Source organism: Heterocephalus glaber, unplaced genomic scaffold (assembly GCF_053883595.1).
Source record: "Heterocephalus glaber isolate CG9 unplaced genomic scaffold, H.glaber_assembly_v1.0 deba00000738, whole genome shotgun sequence".
Lineage (NCBI taxonomy): Eukaryota > Metazoa > Chordata > Mammalia > Rodentia > Bathyergidae > Heterocephalus > Heterocephalus glaber.
In genome coordinates this window covers 6557819-6578274 of record NW_028258161.1, presented here as the reverse complement: position 1 = coordinate 6578274, position 20456 = coordinate 6557819, and the positions used below count along the sequence as shown (strand labels likewise).

Here is a 20456-nt window from a genome sequence, read left to right as displayed (position 1 = left end):
GGATAAGGAGGGATGACTGTATGCTGAAGCATAAAAGGAAATTTAGCAACCAAAGTGATAGACATACAGAAGGGAAAAGCCTGTAAGGAATGCAACAAGTTAAAAACTTGCAAAATTCAAGGAATCAGATAGAGACATATTTTAAACAGGATGGTACATATTCTGAAATGAGTAAAAGTTCAAATTAGCAGTCAAATGCTGCAGAAATAATAAAAAATTGAGCGCTAAAAAAAATAGAAATAATAATACCACTACAGAGACAATTTTAAGTTTTTGCCATACTGGAGAACTCTCCTGAGCCATGTCCCTTCCCTCCCTCCCTCCTTTCCTTTAGTTTTTATTTGCGACAGCATTTCACTAACTTACTACATTGCCCACACTGGGCTGTAACTTGTGATCCTCCTGCCTTAGCCTCCCACAGTGCGAGATTACAAACTATTTTCATTTTAAAGCAAAATAGTTATTTGCTTCCTGATGGTACAGAAAGTTATCCCAGTACTGAACTTATGTAGAAGGAGGTAATTACATCTGGTTAAGGGAAGAGAAACATAAGGACAAAATATAAGTGTTGAGCCTAAGAGATTCTTCTATCACATCTTGCAAAGAAGGTGTGATTCTTGTCCTCTAGAGTCTGATACCTTGCCTTTCTCCAAAGCAATGAAGTAATTTTAAAAACTCACCATTCCCTTTTAGTTTTGATTGTGTTAGAGTGAATTACAATTTATCACAAAAGCAACTTACGTTTACTATAGGAAAAATAAATTATCAAAGAGAAAAAAATAACTGAAAAATTTAAAAGAAAAAACATATTGCCATTTTAGCACATGTACATCTAGGTATTTTGCTTCTTATATCCAAGTAATATGCAGAGAATGACAACTACAAAATTTCATTTAAGAGCCCGAAGGGTGTAACCTGGTAGGAGTGAAACTATATTTAAATAGAATATTTACACAGAATTGATAAAAGTACTGTTTACATCAACATAAGGAGCTGGTAAAGACTGTAGGAGGGATAATTCCCCTTGTAGTTCTCCTTGGCACTGCCATGACATATATAAAATACATACATTATAAACTAAATTCATACCACACATACTATTTTGCAATACTTTTAAAGCTTATTAGATAGCGGTGTTAAGGGAATATTTTGCCTTTACAACTTCACTCGAGCACATTTCATGATGAACACATTGATTATTTCTAACTGATGTTGAATAAAATTTTCAGGATTTCTTTACAAGACATTCAAAACTATTGTACGATACTTGGTTGATTTACAAAGCAATTCTGGAAATGCTCAAAACATTTGGTAATTCAGTTATTCTATATTCATGTACCATATTCACTTTTTTCGTGGTACCAGGGATCAAACTTGGGACTTCACGCTTGCAAGGCAGGTGGCGGAACCACTGAGCTAAATCCCTGGCCCCATATACACTTTTTATTTTTTTATTTTTTATTTTTATTTTTATTTTTTTCCCCATTAAGTTTATTGGTACATTTTAGGTATACAATACAGTTACATTCATCATTGGGATCTTGTACCATTACATGAGTCTCTTGGTTCTTATTTTTTTCCCCTTCCCTAGCCCTCCCTTCCCTATTTGCAAAGACCTTGTTTCCATTTTTTCCTCTTCTCATATTTTTTCCTTTCCCTTTTTTCCCTTCCCCTACCCCTCCCAATTACCCTGGTCTTTTAGACCTTTTATTCTTGTTGCACAATATCAGTTATACATTTTTTAAATTACAATATTAAGATCTAGGAGACATTACCACAGATTTTACAGAATTTAAAAGGATATAGAAAGCTTATTACAAAAATATTTTTTGAAATAAATTTGACAACTTCTAAGAAGTACCTTGGAAGACAAATTAATGAAACTAACTCTGGAGGAAGTATAAAATTTGAATAGCACCTATTAAAGAAAGTAAATTCCTAGCTTGAAAACCTAACTAATATGACAACAGCAGGCTCATAAACATTTTAACTGATAAATTATAGCAAACAATTAAAGCAGAAAAAAGAAGGAACACTTCTTCCCTCATTTTAGGAACTCAACATGGTGCTAATCCTAAAATTGGATAAAGATAATAGAAGAAAAAAGTATGAACATAGATAGAAATTTGTTTAACAAAACAAACTGTTAGAAGTCAGATCTGGCAGGATGTAGAAAGTGGTTTTGTTATAGGGATGGCAGTGTTGGTTTAGCATTGGAAGATCCACCCCCAAAAGTCATCATTTTAACAGAGGAAAGGAAAAAGCCATATGATCCTGTCACTAGTTGGAGAAAAAGTATTGGACCAAATTTTATAGCTGATCATGGTAAAAGCTATCAGGAGACTAGAAGTAGAACAGAAACTTCTCAACAGATTAAAGACATGTACTCCATACTTCCAGGGAGAATGCCTTGTATGAATGGAGAAGATACAATGGTTTCTCCTTAAGGTGGGGAACAAGGGCAGATATGCTTACTCTTTATCTGTCCATTAAACTTTGAAACCTAGGCCCCACCAAAATAGTCTGGCAATAAAATGACACAACTAGGATAGGATTGGCATGGCAGAAGCAAAATCTTTATATGTAGATGAAATGATCATCTACAGAGAAAATACTAAGAAATCTCTAGGAGCCCCTAGAACTTGTACTTGAATTTAGCAGGATTAGAAAACACAAGGTATATATAAAAATTCAGGTCTGTGTATACTTGCTATAAGTGAAGAACTGGATATTGAAATTTAAAAATTATGTAGGAGTACAAAGGACCCAGAAAAGCCAAAAACAAAAACAAAAACAGTGTTGGAAGTCATTTAGCACCCAATTTTAAGACTTCTTCTAAAGCTACAGTAATCAAGACAGTGTTGGTGTAAGGAAAGACATATAGATCATTTGAATAAAACAGAGAATCTAGAAATAGAACCACACATATATGATCCACTGAGGTTTGAAAGATTATTTAACATTAGCATTTTATAGACTATAAACTCAATTCAAGAGCCAAGGAAGAGATAGTGTTTTCAGCAAACAGCACTACAACACCTGGTATCTGTATATAAAAAATTAACCTCAACCCTTTATTTCTATACATGAAAATAACTTGAAGGGATCTATGAACCTAAATAAGAAAGCCTAAAAGTATAAAACTTTAAGAAGAAATTATAAGGGAAAATATTTATGAATTCAAGGTAGGCAAGATCTAGGATACAAAACACATGATGTATAAAAGAAAAAAATTGATAAATGAGATTCCATCAAAATTTAAAACTTTAAATGACATCATTAAAATGAAAAGTAGTCCTTAAACAGACCATATTTACAATGCATATAACCTATGAGGAGAATATATAAAGAATTCTTATAGCTCATTAATAGACAACCCAATTAAAATGTAGACATAAGATGATAAACAGCCAGTATAGCACAAGGAATGGTGTGCAACTCTAGAATCAGAAAAATACTAATCAGTACAATAATAAGACTGAATTATACACTCATTAGGGAAATGAAGTCAAAAGTTTTAAAAGCCTTGTCATGACTTTTCTTTTTGTTGGATTCTCCCCCTTTGCATTAGTTTGTCACGCCCAATGGATTCAATCTGCTCGGTTTCCTGGGGTTGTGATCCTCATTGTCTTTTCCTAGGGTATTGTCTAAAATGTTTTGGAGTGCTGGTTTGGTATTCATGAAGTTCCTGAGGTGTTCTTTATCATGAAAGTATCTTATTTCTCCATCAATTTTGAAAGATAGTTTTGCAGGGTACATCAATCTGGGTTAGAGGCTGTTTTCCTTTAGGGCTTGAAATACATCACTCCAAGCTCTTCTTGCCTTGAGTGTTTGCACTGAGAAGTCTGCTGTGATTCTGATGGGCTTTCCTTTGTATGTGATTTGTTTCTTTTCTCTCACTGCTTGTAGAATTTTATTCTTCTGTTGGATTTCTGGAATCCTAACTATTATATGCCTATGTGTAGATTTTTTTTGATTAAGGCTAGCTGGAGTCCTATATGCCTCACTTATCTGTATGTCAAGTTCATTTCCCCTGCTTGGGAAGTTTTCTGCCATCAATTTTGTGAACAGTTTTTTCATGTCATCTGCACTCTCTCCTCTTTCTTCATTGACTCCAATCAGTCTTATGTTATTCTTCTTTGCATCGTCTAGCAGCTGCTGGATTGATTTCTTGTGTTCTCTTACAATTTTTAAGCAATTTTTCTTTTCCTGGTCATTAATTGCAATCTTATCTTCTATACGTGAAATTCTATCCTCACATTGGTTCATTCTGCTGCATAGACTTTCGATGGAGTTTTTAATCTCTTGGAAATCTGTTTGTATCTGTTTTATGGATTCCATTTGTTTTCTATATTGGGATTCCATCATATTCCTCAGGTCTTTTAATTTTTTTTCTGTTTTCTCTCTAGATTTATTAATCATGTCTTGCACCATGAGCAAAACCTTTGCTGTTATCTGAGTAATTATTTCTGATTTCATTTTTCCCAGATCCTCTTTTGTTGCCAGTTCAGAGAGTACAGGTGGTTGAGTATCAGAGTGTTCCATCTCCTTTCCCTTTGGAGTTGCTGTAGGTGATCCAGAAGTCTGTTTTTGAGGCTTGTTTATGTGTCTTCTCATTTCCACAGGGTGGGAGGATGCTTCTGGCACCCATGCAGCTCAGCTTCTCTGCCCTAGGAGCTTGGGATGGCCGCGGGGGAGCTTCCTTCAGGGTGCTGGGACCAGCTAAGCTTCTCTCCCCTAGGAGCCTGGGATGGAGGCAGGGAGCTTCCTTCCGGGTGCTGGGACTGGCTTAGCTTCTCTGCCCTAGGAGCCTGGGATGGAGGTGGGGAGCTTCCTTCCTGGTGCTGGGACCAGCTCACCTTCTCTGCCCTAGGAGCCTTTGGTGGAGGTGGGGAGCTTCCTTCTGGGTGCTGGGATTGGCTGAGCTTCACTGCCCTAGGAGCCTCGGATGGCGGTGGGGGAGCTTCCTTCTGTGTTTTATTTCTCTTTTCTAATTGCCGTGGCTATTTAGTATGATGTTGGTTGTTGGTTTTTCATAGATAGTCTTAATCAAGTTGAGATAAAGACCTTCTATTCCAATTTTCTGTAGCGTTTTTATCATGAATGGGTGTTGAATTTTGTCAAATGCCTTTTCTGCATGTATTGAAATGATCATATGGTTTTTGTCCTTGACTCTGTTAATATAATGTTACATTTATTGATTTACGAATACTGAACCATCCTTGCATCCCTGGGATAAATCCATCTTGGTCAGGGTGTATAATCTTCTTGATGATCCTCTGTATTGTTTGCCAGTATCTTGTTGAGGATTTTTGTATCTATGTTCATTAGGGAGATTGGCCTGTAGTTTTATTTTTTGGTTGGGTCTTTCCTTGGTTTTGGAATCAAAGTAACACTTGCTTCCAGGAATGAATTTGGAATCCTTGCTTCCCTTTCAATTTCCTTGATGAGTTTAAAGAGTAATGGCATTAGTTCTTCTTTAAATGTCTTGTACAACTCAGCCGTGAAGGCATCAGGACCTGGGCTTTTCTTTGTTGGTAAATCTTTTATTACATTTTCAATTTCACTCATTGTAATTGGGGTGTTTAGAATTCCTATATCTTCTTCATTTAACTTGGGCAATTCATATGTATCTAGGAATCTGTCCATTTCTTTTGTGTTTATCATTTTATTAGAGTACAGGTTCTCGAAGTAGGTATTGATGATCCTCTGGATTTCTGCTGGGTCTCTTGTGACTTCACCTTTTTTGTTCTTAATTGCATGGATTTGAGCCTTTTCTTTCCTTTTTTTGATAAGTTTGGCTAAAGGTTTAGTGATTTCACTCTTTCAAAAAACCAACTCTTTGATTCATTAATTTTTTGTATCGTTCTCTTAGTCTCCATTGCATTGATTTCTGCTCTGATCTTTATAATTTTCTCTCTTGTGCGAGCTTTGGGTTTGTTATTCTCTTCTTTTTCTAGGAGTTAGAGGTTCTGCATTAGGTTATTTATCTGAGTTCTCTCTGTTTTCCTAATATAGGCATTCACTGCTATGAATTTCCCAGGTAGAACTGCTTTCATTGAGTCCCGTAGATTCCTGTATGCTGTAGTGGCATTATCATTTACTTGTGGAAACTAATTTCTTCTTTAATTTCCTCTGTGACCCACTGGTTTTTCAGGAAGGTGTTATTCAATTTCCAGGTGTTTGTGAGAGTTTTGCAGTCTCTCATGTTATTGATCTCCAATTTTATTTCATTATGGTCTGATAATATACAGGGGTTAATTTCAATTCTTTTACATTGACTTAGACATGTCTTATGAGCTAGCATGTGGTCTATGTTGGAGAATGACCCGTGTGCAGCTGAAAAGAATGTGTATTCTGATTTTGTGGGGTGGAACACTCTGTAAATATCTATTAAGTCCATTTGTTCAATAGCTTGGTTTAGTTCTTGAATTTCATTGTTAATTTTTTGTCTAGATGATCTGTCTATTTGTGGTAGTGGGGTATTGAGGTCCCCACTACAATTGTATTAGTCCTTATTTGGTTTTTCATGTCCATTAATATTTGTTTTGTATAGTTGGGGGCATTTGTATTTGGTGCATATATATTTAGGATTGTCATCTCTTCCTCTTGGATTGTTCCCTTCGCAAGGATGTAGTGACCATCTTTGTCTCTCCTAAATACTTTTGGTTTGAAATCTACTTTGTCTGCAAATAAGATTGCTACCCCTGTTTTTTTCTGGGTTCTTGTTGCATGGAGAGCCATTTTCTATCCTTTTATTTTCAGTCTATGAATTTCTTTTTGAGTTAGGTGTGTTTCTTGTATACGGCATATTGCTGGATTTTGCTTCTTAATCCATTCTGTCAGTCTATTTCTTTTGATTGGTGAATTGAGGCCATTAACATTGATAGTTATAATTGAAAGATACTGACTCATCCTTGTCATGATGTTATACTGTTGTTGGCTCTTATTTCTTTTTTCCCTTTTCCCTTAAGTTTCTTACCTTGCCAGTGGCTTCCCTCTGTAGAGCCTCATGGAGTTGTGACCTTCGTTGCCTTTTTCTAGGATACTGTTTAGAATTGTTTTTCTATATGCCTCACTTATCTGTATGTCCAATTCTCCACCTCTGGCTGGGAAGTTTTCTACTATTACTTCTGTGAACAGTTTTTTTATGTCAATTGTTCTTTCTCCTGGTTTTTTTGTGGATTCCTGTCAGTCTTATGTCATTCTTCTTTGCATCATCTAGAAGCTGCTGAATTGATTTCTCATGGTCCCTTACTTCTTAGTTATTTTAAATATGTTAATTAAACTCTTAATTAAAAGGCAATGACTGGCAGAATGGTAATTAGGAAACGACCCAACTAGATGCTATCTACAAGAGACTCACTTTAGATACAAAGACATAAATAGGTACAAAATAAAAAGATTGAAAAAAGGTACGTGATGCAATGAGTTCCCCCTCAAAAAGAAGATGGAGCAGCCACACAAATATCAGACAAAATACTTTAAAATTAATATGAGAAGCAAAAACAATATACATACATTGGCAGAAGAGTCAATTCCTCTAGAAGATCTAGCAATTATAAACATATAGCCCAAAAATATATGAAGTGAAAACTAAAATAATTGAAAGGAAAAATAAGCAGTTCTATAATAACAGTTGGAGATGTCAGTAGCATATTTTCATGATAGAATTACATACACAACTAAGATATGGGAAGCTGTGAATGAAACTGAAAGTGTAGTAGACACCCCAGGAAGTTGCAGATGCTAAGAACATGGAGTATCTGGTGAGAAAAGCCAGGCAGTCAGTGGAGCCACTTCAAGAGAGAGGCTATGAGGGCTGCAACTGGCAATGTCACAGGGATAGGGCTACCTACACTCTTTGGCTCACATGTTACCACAACTTGTCCTGTGTCAGGACACAGAGCTACAGGATTTAATGTTTGCTTTGCTGGGTTTCACTCTTCCGTTGGTCCCATTCCTTTCCATGCCCTTATATCTCCCCTTTTGGAATGGGAGTATTTACCCCATGCAATTGTATGTTGGAAGTGTTTAACTTTCTTTTTGATTTTTAAAGGAGATCACAGGTAAGACTTTGCCTGGAGTCTCAGGAGACTTTGACATAACTTTTTCAGCAATGTTGGAACTGTTAAGACGGGTGATTCTTAAGAGATGGACTAAATGGATTTTGCATAAAATGGACGTATGTGGAAGGTAATTGGATCATGGAAGCACTATACTAATCATCAGTGTATTCATCCATTGACGAGTTCTGTAGTTGAATGTGCTATTAGGAGGTGGGTCATGGGGAGTATGACCTGGAAGGGTTATTTTTATCCCTGGCTCCTTCCTTCTCTCTCTGCTTCCTGCTGCCACAGGTTGAACTGCCATCTTCTGCCATGCTCTTCCTCCATACTATTTCCAGCTGTGAATCCAGCTGACCATGGACTGAAATTTATGAACCAAAATAAACTTCTCCTTTAAATTGTGTTGGATATTTTGTCTCAGAGATGGAAAAGTGACTAAGACAAACCCCAAGCTAATAGAAAAAATAACAAAGAATAGAGATAGAAAATAGAGAAAAAGAAGAGAGAAAACTAAGGAAATAATAGTTAATTCTTTGAAATGATTAACATAATTGACAAACATTTAGTTGGAATGAATACGAAAAAGATTTCAATTACTAGAATCAGAAGTGAAAGGAGACTGCTGTATAAAAATTAAAATACTATAAAAGGATAATATGAACAATTTCATACCAACAAATTATATAACCTAGCTAAAAGGTACACATGCCTAGAAACATACAAGTTACCAAGACTAACTAAAAAATAAAAAAAAATCTGATAATAATTACAATAAGTAAAGAGATTGAGGTAGTAATCAAAAGTCTTCCAAATAAGAAAACTCTAGGACCAAATGCTTCCTTGGTGAATTCAGAGGAATTTAAAGAAGAATTAACATCAATCTTTCTCTTATTACTTCAAAAGATAGGAGAGAAAACACTTCCTAATTTATTCCATGAGGCCACCATTACCTTGATACCAAAGTGAGGCAAAGTATGTTAGCTGTCTGGCACTGTGACAAAATACATGAGAAAACAAACTTAAATGAGGAAGATTCACTTTGGTTCATAGTTTAAGTCCTTGGTTACTTGGCTCCATCATTTGTAGACCAGGCCTGAAGCACAGCATCACAGTGAAGAGTGTGTAGTGAAGTAAAACTGCTACATTTCACAGCACTTGGGTTAGGGGGGCAAGAGAGCAAGCCAGAGAGAGGACAAGGTCAGGAATAAGCTATAGCTCTCAAAGGCACACCCTATGACCCACTCCCTTCAATGAGGCCCCATCTTCTGAGTTTCCATCACTTTTAATATGCCATCAAGTTATGACTCCATCAATGGAGGAATCCACCAATGAAGTTAGAGCCCTCATGGTCCAATCAATTAACAAAAGACCATAAACTGACAACCAAGACTTTCAGCACATGGCCTCTGGGAGGACATTTTAGATCCAAATCATAACACAAAAATACTACCAAAAAGACAAAAAACAACAACAAAAAAACAGGCCAATGCATATAGATACAAATATCCTCAACATAATGGAAACAGAATCCAGCAGCATATTAAAGAACTACACACCATAATTAGTGGGTTTTATTCAAGGAATGCAAGGAGGGGAAACATATCAACGTAAGACACCACATTTACAGAATGAAGAAAGTACAGTATATGATTGTCACAACTGATGCAGAAAAATGACTTGACAAAACCCAACACCCTTTCGTGATAAAAGCACTCAATAAATTAGGAATAGAAGAAAACTTCCCCACCGCAATAAAATGCATGTATGAAAAATCTATAGCTAATATCATACTTGATGGTGAAAGAATGAAAGCCTTGTTCTCAAGATCAGGAATAAGAGAAAGATATCCACTTTTACCACATCTAGTCAACAAAGTACCAGAAGTTCAGACAAAAACTTGTAATGTTCATAGCAACATTCCCAAAAGCCAACATAGGGCAACAACCCCAAGTCTATATACAGATGAGTTATGGATAAAAAAAACACTGTGGTACAGCTAAACAATGAAATATTATTCAGCTATAGAAAGGAATGCAACAACACAGATGGACTATGATTATACAATGTGAAAAGGCTTGACACAAAAGTCACATCCTTATGCCATATAATACTTACATAAACACAATAAATATCAGTATATTACCTCTGATAATACAGTGTTTAAATGTATACTTTGATGGAGTACACATAATCTTTTATCACTTGGCTGAGTGACTTTTACACACAGCAGGATCTCAAATAACTATTGAATTACTGAATGAGTGTCATTCACTCTTAAAATTGCTCAATAGTTCCACAAGATGTTTCTAATAAAGTTTCAACTCTACAATACAGCTCATACGTCCTATAATGTTTGTCTCATATTTCTTTCGGGTCTCATTTTAACTTCATTTAATAACTTATGTTTCAGGTACAGAGCTTGGAATAACACAAAGTAAGACATAGACTACTTCAATCTTATGAAGTTCAGGAACCAGAAAGAAATACAAATGATAAAGTATTAAGACTAGGGGAAAACAAGGTATGAAATATGAGAATCTAGTAGGTTTATCTTATCTAGACTGTGGGGTAGGAAAGGAAGGCCTTCTGGGAAGAGACATTTAAATTAAAACAGAAAGTTAGGACACTGGGTGAAGAACAGAGCAAGTTTCAGACAAAGAGGAAAGGATATATAGGAACCAAACATTAAACATCCAGGAAAACAAAACAAGTTACTTGAGCTAGACGTGTTGGAGCATTCCAATAATCCCAGGACTCTGGGAGGCTGAGGCAGGAGGATTGCAAATTGAAGCCCAGCCTGGGCAACTTACTTATCAAGACCCTGTCTCAAAATAAAAAAAATGAAAGGACTGGGGATGTAGCCCAGAGTGAAGGACTTGGGTTCCATCCCCAGACCTGGAAAAAAAAAAAAGTAGTAGCTACTTCTGTAAGCCTAAAATAGTAGGGTGGGAAAGGAGCTGAGATGAAGTCGAAAAGGCAGGCACTCTAACTCAAATGAATGGAAGCCATTAGAGGGATTTAAGAGAAGCAAAAAACAAAAACCAAAAAACAAAAAAAAAGAAAGAAAGAAGAAAAATCACTATATCTCTATAGAACTAACTATTTACTTGTCTGTGTACCTCACTGAAGATCTGAACTGATGTTTGTTTCCCCAGTGACCAGAACAATGCAGCACATACTACCTGTTTGGTCTTCATTCAGTGCTACCAAATGAAAACATCATCTAGTAGCAGAATAACAAAAAAATTAAACTCAGTATTTCTGATTCTATAATCTGTTTCTCATGTAAATATAGACAAATACTACATATGTATACAGACTAGAGATTACTCAGTGATAGCAGCTACAATAAAACCACTGAAATTAATTAAAACTAGAGTGATTCTGTTAGATTGACATACAACTGTCTTGTTAAAAACAAAACATTAAAGTAAAAATATTGCTAAAGAAATATATGTAATCATTATTGAAGAACCAGTAATTAAAATGGAAGACTGTGCCACATGTAATAAACCTTCTCTTTCATGCCTGTATGACTATATGCCAGGTGTGTATTTTTGATCTGAAAGCTGGTAATGCAAATATATTTTGTCAAAATTGGATAAAATTAAGAAATGTATTTTTTAACCTTTCTAGATTCTGACATTATTTAATTCAAATATTACAATGACAGGTTCATTTTTACTTTTTGTATGCTATACACTCTAAATATTAGATTGCTCTAAAGGCAATCAAAAGTTGAGAATTACTAATCCCAGAATGCTTCAGGGGCCACATTAGTAAAACAACCCTAAGAAAAAACTACCTCTGACACAACTGTATTACACGAAAATCAGTAAATGGAATAATAGCAGCACTTTGCTGTAAAACAATCTTGAATTTACAGCTGGAAGAGAATTTATTTTCTTTTGTCAAAAAAATTTTAACTGAGGCATTTTAAAGATCAGTGAGAAAATAAATACTGACTATATATCTGTCAAGATAATATATTCCTATTTTAAAATCTTTACTGATAAAGCTTGGCTATTTGCCAGTTTCAGATATTTATAGACGATGAAAAAGGCAAGCAATATATTTCTCTGTCTTTCAAAATCAGTTCAATTTATTTTACAACAGTCTGAATCCCTAATGGTCTGAGTCCATTAACGCTTGGAAGATTTTTCTGAGATGATGTGGACCCTGCCAAGCCAGGAAAAATACATTCAATAAAAATACATTATGACTTGAAATCCTGCCACCTCTTAAATGCACGTTGTATTCTCTAAACTGTATTTTCATATTTTGCCCTGTCTTTCAGAACATACTGTATGTTCTATTTTCAGATGAAGAAATTGTCCCCAAAGAATATGTATGACTTTTGCATCTTTATTTCAGTAAAAATAAACTGGATATTTATTGAATATCTTAACTAAACTAAACTTAGTTAAAGAAACTTAACTAAAAATGGAGAATCCAAATTAAGACTTTTTTTTTTCTCGTGGATCACAGCTAACTTGGTCTGGTGACAGATATCTTTTTTTTTTTTTTTAAATCGAGATGATCTTAGCTTTGACAGAAGTTAAAGACAGTAGATTTCAATTTAAAGATAAATTGGAACAGGGACGGGAAGGGAACCAAGAGATAAAGGGCGGGGCGGGGAAGGGGAGGTGAAGAGAACTGAGGTGGGTTCCGTACTTGCACCTACGCCCCACGATGAACTGAGTCATATACTGCAAAGTCGGACCAACAAAAATAAAAGAGTAACTAATACCGCAAATATTTAAGCCAGCCTGTTTCATGACAAGCCCTTGATAAAATTATGAACCTCCTACAAATATTACCTTACAAATGACAGTCAAATGGGTGAAAGGGACCAAAAAGCAGCAACAGCTGGACAGCAACACCTCAATCAACGCAGCCTTCTGCGAAGGAAAAGCCACCGCCTCTCCTCATTTCAGAGCCCCGCGGCTGTGAACCCCGACCTGAGGTCAGAGAGCCCCGCGACCCTCCGGGATTTATCCACGGGGGAAAAGCGCGGGGCCCTCGCCCTGCCGCGGATGCAGGAGCAAAGCCTGTCTGAGCGCTGCCGGGCCACCGAGGCAGAGGGGCTCAGGACCCCGCACCCCACCGTCTCCCGCCCCTCCCGGCTTCTCTCCCGGCTCCCAGGCCCCTACGCTAGCGCTGCTCGGTGACGTCTCGCAGCCACCTGAGCACACCTGGGCCCAGGGACGGCCGGGAGGCAGGGCAGAGCTCGGGCTGTCACCTTTTGAGGTATCTGGCGTCCTCCCCTTGCATGGCGGCAGCTACTTCCGGCGGTCAAGCACCCTCACCCAGGGCGACCACACTCCCGAGGCCAGCGAGGCGGGGCAGCGGCGGCGCTGTGGTTTCCACGGTGAGGAAGAGGCTCCTCCCACAGCTGCGGTTCCTAACAGCCGCACGAAACGCCCCAGAGGCTCCGGTTAGCCCCTCCAGAGGCGCATGCGCACGCGCCCCAGAGCCCGAATGCGCAGGCGCAGTCAGAGGTCTTCGGCCTGCGACTAATCTGGCGCTCCCCGGAGAAGCGCAGGAAGGTTTTGGTTTTGATCTGAAAGTCTGTGCTCAGATCAAAGAGCGGCTCTCTGGATACTGCCCCCTTGAGGATGGGAATAGAAAGGGCAATAACAGTCTGCAGAATTGGAATTTCAAGTCCTTAGCTGAAAATACGGAAAGGAGTCAGTAAATTTTTAATTAACAAATGCAGTCGAACAGTGTAGCCTAGGGCTAATGACCTGTGAGGTGAGGTTTCTATAGTGCAGCATTATGGAAAAGGTATTGGGCTGGGAAGCTCTACCTTGTGGAGATAATCTGGTCCTGCGGTAAAATCCATATGGTATCAACTTTGAAAATGGATCTGTCATTTCCAGAAGTTCAGTTTGGTGTTAGTTTGCAGAATAAATATTTGAGAAAACATAGCAAGTCCAGCTCGGAAAGAACTGCCATATTACAGATATAAAGTGATTAGACTAGCAGGCAGAAGGCAGAATGGGGCAGAAAAGCTGGATGGTAGGAATACCTTGAGGTCCAGATACATTCCTGGTATCCCTTCCCCCCCAAAAAAGCACCTCTGGAAATTCCAATTCCTTCACTGTCCTCTACTCAGGTACTTTTAGAATTCTTTCTTCTGAGGTGGGCAATTGTTGGCCATGCAGGGCAGAGGGAAGAATGCCTGCTCATGTTTTTTGTTTTTGTGGTACTGGGGCTTGAGCCCTGGGTCTTCACACTGAGCTACATCCCCAGCCTTTTTTCTATTTTTTATTTTGAGATGAGGTCTCACCAAATTGCCCAGGCTGTGTTGTATCTTGTATCCTTCTGCCTCAGCCTCCAAGAGCGCCAGGATTATAAGCATATGTCAAGGTGATGGGCTTATCTTCAACTGTAAGATTTAGATAGACTCAGCTATCATATTCATGCAGTGTCCTTTTAATGGATAAATGTGTTGAGCTGGCACTGTACCAAATGCCAAACCATACTTCAAGGATGTAAAGTAAACACCTCTCTGTTCACCTCTAAATTGTCACTTATTTACTGTGATGTAATCCTGTGGTTTCAGTTACATGGTGACATGTATGTAGGTGCTCTGCCACCTTCTTCAAATGTATTGATATATTATTGATTATCCTTTTTACCATGTTAATATTCTGTATAGAATATTATATATAGAGATAGAATCTATACCCTCCAAAATACCTCACTTTTATGTGCCCACCCATTCACACTTCCTATATTATTTCTATCAATATTATAGTTGTTCTTTCAGTCTCCCCAGGAAGAAATCTGGGGCCAACTTTGACGACCTCTGTATCATGCCTTCTTATTATACTGTTACAAAACTCAATTTTATTCTCCTTCAAGATATTCCTACAAGTCAACATTTTTTCTCTATCCTCCTTCTGCCTGCTATTCAAAACACTTTATATCTGGAATTCTGGAATTATTTTCGACCTGGACTTCCTATTTTCCATGTATTCTCAAATATTGATTCTGCAAACTGATACAAAATTTTATATACTATCATTCCTGATATCTTTAAGAGTAATATAACAGACTCAATTACTTTAAAACCTCCATAATACCTAAATTTGGAAGATAAAATATACATTAGAATGCATAGCTATGTAAAAAGAATTCTTGCAGTGTAACCTTCTTGAGCTGAAATAATTTGTTTCAGTACCGTGAGTTTCTGTATCCAGAATTGGCACTGAATAAATATTTGATGTTGAAAAATTTTGAACCTAAGCTTCAAAAAAAACCTGCAATAACAAAAACCTGTAGGAAATGCCCAGAGGGCAGAAAGGAAGAGAGAGGGAGCAGAACACCAGTGGAATAATCAGCTAAATTGAAAGGGAGCTGAACTGCAGAAGCTAAACTGTTAGTCTGGGACAGGAAATGTACAAGATGAAATCAGAACATTTTATTCCTTAAAGTAAGAAAATACTCAAAGAGTAATGAGATTGTGTAAAAAAATGATACTACTCAATTTGAGACAATTTGAGTATCAAAAGGAATAATCACTTGCTTGATTTAACACATTACTTAAAAATTGGAGTCCATAATAATACTTAACAAAAGATAAATAAGTGAGAAAGACAACTTTCGCTGAAAGCAAACCAGTACATCAAATTCCTAATTCCTAATGAAACTCTGAAAATTAGCAATTAAAGGAAAGAATTGGGTATTTTATTCAGTCCTTTTGAAAAGAAACTATAATTCATCTCCTTTTGCCAAGGGAAAAGTCTTCTTTACAGAAAATGCCTACTAGTAATAGAAAAAAATCATAGTTACTACTTTGCAAACACCAACAAATAATGAACTCAACTAAACCTGATTGATTTATTCTAAAATACTTTAAAATATGGCAAAGTTTTACCTTGCAGATTACTTGATAACTTTAAAGGGAAATAAATGTTATTTTGCAGTATAGAGATCTGGCTATCAGCATTTTGAATGAACAAGCAATCTTAGGATCATTAGCAGTGATTCTAATAGCATATGTAGCAAGAAGTATAGGAGAAATAGTACCTATGAAATCTTCTTGCCAAAAATTAACCTGGATTTAACCATGCTGTTAGAGCTAGCATCCAGTACCAAATAAGGAGATGATCCTAAAGAATGGAAAGCATACTCAGCTGGATCTTAATATGTATCATAACAGGATAATAATCATAAAGTATGATATTGGTATAGGAATAGAATACCAATGGAACAAAAAAGAGAAAAAGACCCATGTATATTTTCTAACCTGAAATATGACAAAAGTGAATTTTCAGAGCATTATTTAAAATTGCATTTTCAAAAATGCTTATGGGACATTTGATTATGTATGCATAAAAATTAAATTAGGTAAATTTAATAGACTTCATGCCGTCTAAGAAAATTCTATACTAAATACATTTAAATGTGCAAAAACAGAATTTAACAATACTTACGAGCAAATAAAATTACCTTTATGACTTTTAGTTACTCATTCTAAAAATGAGATGCAGAAAACATCCAAAATAAAATATGGAAACATGCCCCACCTTAGAATTAATAGCTTGTTTACCAAAACACAAAAAAGTGAAAAAATGAGTCCAAAATTATATAAACTATTTTCATCACATAAAATCTACAAAAGGTTAATATTAACACTACTTTCTGATCTTGATCTTGTATGATTCAAAAAGAAAATGCCTGAACAAGGCATAGTGGCAATGCCTACAATTCCACCTCTTGGGAGAAGACTGAGTCAGGATAGTCAGTTTGAGGCCAGCCTGAACTACATAATAAGACCTTGTCTCCAAAACACCAAAGGAGGTGGGGAGAAAAGGGCCAGGGATTTAGCTCAGCAGTGCTGCGCCTGCCTTGCAAGCACAAGGTCCTGAGTTCCATCCCTGGTACCAAAAAAAAGAAGAAAAAGAAAATATAATGGGTAAAAAGGCAGAAAAGAAAGAGATAAAATGGGAATAGCAAGAAAAAACAAAATATGAAAAGATTTTTAACTTCAGCAGTAACCAGGGTGGGAACAAAAAAGTTTGACAATACTAGGGGCTGGTGAGAATGTGAACTTTTGAAAATTATTTAATAAACATTTCTGGTGAAGTGTACATTGGGACAACTAAAAAGGTAAAAGGTCTTGGATTATTTTGTAAACTTAAACAGGCTCCTAAATCTCAACAGTTCTACACCTCAGAAAACTCTTGCATAGGTGCATGTGATGGTTACTCATGGTTTTTCAACTGGCCTGGATTCAGAAATGCCCAGTAGATTGGGAAGGCATGGATCTGGGGGTGTCTGTGGGGTGTTTCCAGAGATGACTGGCAGGCAGGCCAGCAAACTGAAGTAGGAACACCCACCCCGATTGTGGGCCTGTAGCCTAGATGGAATAAAAGTGAAAAGAAGTTGGCTCATGTTGTTTGTTTATTTGCTTGTTTTTGTGTACTGGGGAAAATGAACCCAGGGCCCTCACACTGAGCTACATCCCCAGCACTCTTCTATTTTTTATTTTGAGACATTGTCTCACCACGTCACTAAGTCACCCATCCTGCCTCAGCCTTCTGTAGCACTGGGCTGACGGAAATGCACAATTACGGCTGTCTCATGTTTGAAATGCTCTATTCTGCTTAGGCAGGTTTGTCTTTTGCTTCTGCTATTGTCTGTGGACATCAGATTCCAGATCCTTCATCCTTTCAATTTGGACTCACACCAAAGACTCTCCAGGGAGCTTCCAGGCCTCAGTCTCAGACTTGTGCTACATCCTTGACACCTCCTGGTGTGGGGCTTGCAGCTCCTTAGGCTAGGTAGCTGCTGGATCTCCTGGCTCTGCAGCACACAGATAGCCATGGTGGGCCCTCCCACCTCTGATCCTGTAAGCCTGACTCATAAATCCCCTTGCAGAATGGTGTGTATGTATCACATATATCATATGGACATGTGGGATTCTGTTCTCTGGAGAACTGTAGCTAATAGAGTGTACAGTGAGATTTGTTCAATAATTACCAGAGCAGTACTGTGCATTGTAGAAGAAGAAAAACTAAAAAATGATTCCTAAATATTTTTACAGGTTAATGGATAAATACATTTGAAATACTTACACAATACCATATTATGCAGAGAAAGTTAATGAGCTAGAAATACACATAATTTTATACTAAGTGAGAAAAGCAAACTTTTTTTTTTTTACAAAAATTCAGTATAATTTACTTACAATAAAATGACTATTCTTGGCATATAGTTCTTTGACATTTGAAAACTCATAAATCATGTCACTACTCGAACAATCAAAATATAGAGCGGAACTTCCTTTAAAGTTCTTTTGTGTTCCTACACCCACAGTTCCAGGCTCTGGAAAATAAAGATGTTTTCTCTTCCTATAATTTTGGCTTTTCCACAGTGCCATCTAAATATAACAACATTTGATCTGCCTTTTGAGTCTGATTTCTTTCCCATTTCACATGGCATGTAAAGGCAATCTATGTTGTTTTTCAGGAATTTATTCTTTTCAAATCTTTGGTAATGCCCATTGCATAGATGTACCACAGTTTACTCATTCACCAGTTGAAAGGCATTTGGGTTGTTTTTAGCTTTTAGCAACTGTAAATAAAACCACTATAAGCATTTCCAGACAGGTTTTTGTGTTCACCAGTTTCCTTTAGCCCTGGAATACACTAAGATTAGCATAGCTGGTATGTGGTGAATATATGAATGATTCTGTACAAAACTGACAAAGTGGTTGTACCCGTTTGGATTTCCACCACGTGTGTGTGTGTGCGTGCGTGTGTGTGTGTGTGTGTGTGTGTGTGTGTGTGTGTGTACAGCTCAATCATTATCAGCGCTTGGTATCATTGCTTTAAAATCTGTCAACTTAGTTATTTCAAGGCATGTGCAGTGGTATCTCACTTGATTTTTATTGTTGTCCCAAGATGATTAGTGGTAAATGTTCATTTTTTTCCCTTAAATTCTTTTATTGGTATATTTTAGGTATACAATACATTTACATTTATCATTGGGTGCTTGTACTTGTACATGATGTATCTTGGTTCTTATATTTTCCCCATCACCTGTACAGCCTTCACCCCCTCCACCCTTCCCTATTTACATAGACTTCATTTCCATTTTTTTTTCTAATAATTTTTCCTTTCCCTTCTTTCCTTTCCCGCTTCCCCACCCAACCCCCACCCCTATCCCTTTGGACCTTTTCTTCCTATTTCAAATTATTAATTATTCATTTTAATCATTTTAATTCTTATTTACACTTTCAGTTTTACACAATAGAGAAACTATTTGGTATTTACACTTGTGTCCTAATTATTTCACTTAAGAATATGGCCTCAATATGCATCCATTTAGCTATAAATGTCTCTAGTTTCTCATTCTTTATGGCTGAGTAGTACTCCATTTTATATAAAAATAATACATCTTCTTTATCCAGTTTCCAGTTGATGGGCACTTGGGCTGTTTCCAAGCTCTAGCTATTACAAACTGTGTTGCTATAAACATGGGTGCATATACATATCGCTTTTGGGAAGATGCCCAGCAGGGGAAGAGCTGGGTCAAATAAGACCTCTAGTCCTAGTTCTTTGAAGTATCTCCATACTGATTTCCACAGTGGTTGCACCAGTCTGCACCCCCACCAACAATGGAGAAGGGTTCCTTTCTCCCCACATCCCCACCAGCATTTGTTATTGGTTAATTTCTTGATAGCAGCCATTCTTTCTGGGGTGAGGTGGAATCTGTGTTGTCTTCATCTACATCTCTCAAATGACCAGTGATGTTGAACATTTTTTCATATATTTATTTGTTGCTTTTACTTCTTTGTCTAAGAAATGTCTGTTCATTTCAGAGACCCATTTTTGAATTGGGTCTTTGAATTTGGGGCATCTGATTTTTTTCAGTTCTTTATATATTCTAGATAGTAGTCCTTTGTCTAAGGTACAGCTGCTAAATTTTTTTCCCACATTTTTTGTTGTCTCTTAGCTCTGTTGGTTTCTCTTGCAATGCAGAAGCTGTTTAAAAAGATGAGATCCCAGTTGTTGATTCTTTGTGCTAGTTCCATGCTACTGAGGTTTTGTTCACAAAGTCTTTTCCTATACCAGTGTCTTCAAGAGTTCTACCTAACTTATCTTCCAGTAAGATTAGTGTTTCTGTCTTAATATTTAGATTTTTAATTCACTTCAATCTTAGTTTAGTGGATGGTGATAGGTATGGGTCTAGTTTTAATCTTTGGCAGGTTGAAATCCAGTTTTTCCAACACCATTTATTAAATAGACTATCTTTCCTCCAATGAGGGTGGTTGGTTCCTTTATCAAAGATGAGGTGGCTGAGTATGTCTGGAATTGTTTCTGCATCTTCTACTCTATTCCACTGATCCTTGGGCCTGTTTCTTTACCAGTA

The 20456-nt window shown here is 36.9% G+C and overlaps 1 protein-coding gene across 4 annotated transcripts in view; it reads right to left on the bottom strand.

Moving 5' to 3' along the window:
* The window catches only part of Kifap3 (kinesin associated protein 3), a 140441-nt gene extending 126849 nt beyond the window's left edge, over positions 1–13592 (bottom strand). For 3 of the 4 annotated variants that reach the window (XM_087206935.1, XM_087206934.1, XM_087206933.1), the window contains exon 1: positions 13312–13592. In XM_087206935.1, coding sequence (XP_087063061.1) covers positions 13312–13343 — 32 coding nt within the window. In that variant the 5' untranslated portion in view covers positions 13344–13592. Of the gene's footprint in view, positions 1–12889 lie in introns of all 4 variants that reach the window. The other variant, XM_087206936.1, reaches the window with a different exon arrangement.
* Positions 13593–20456: the final 6864 nt, after the last annotated feature.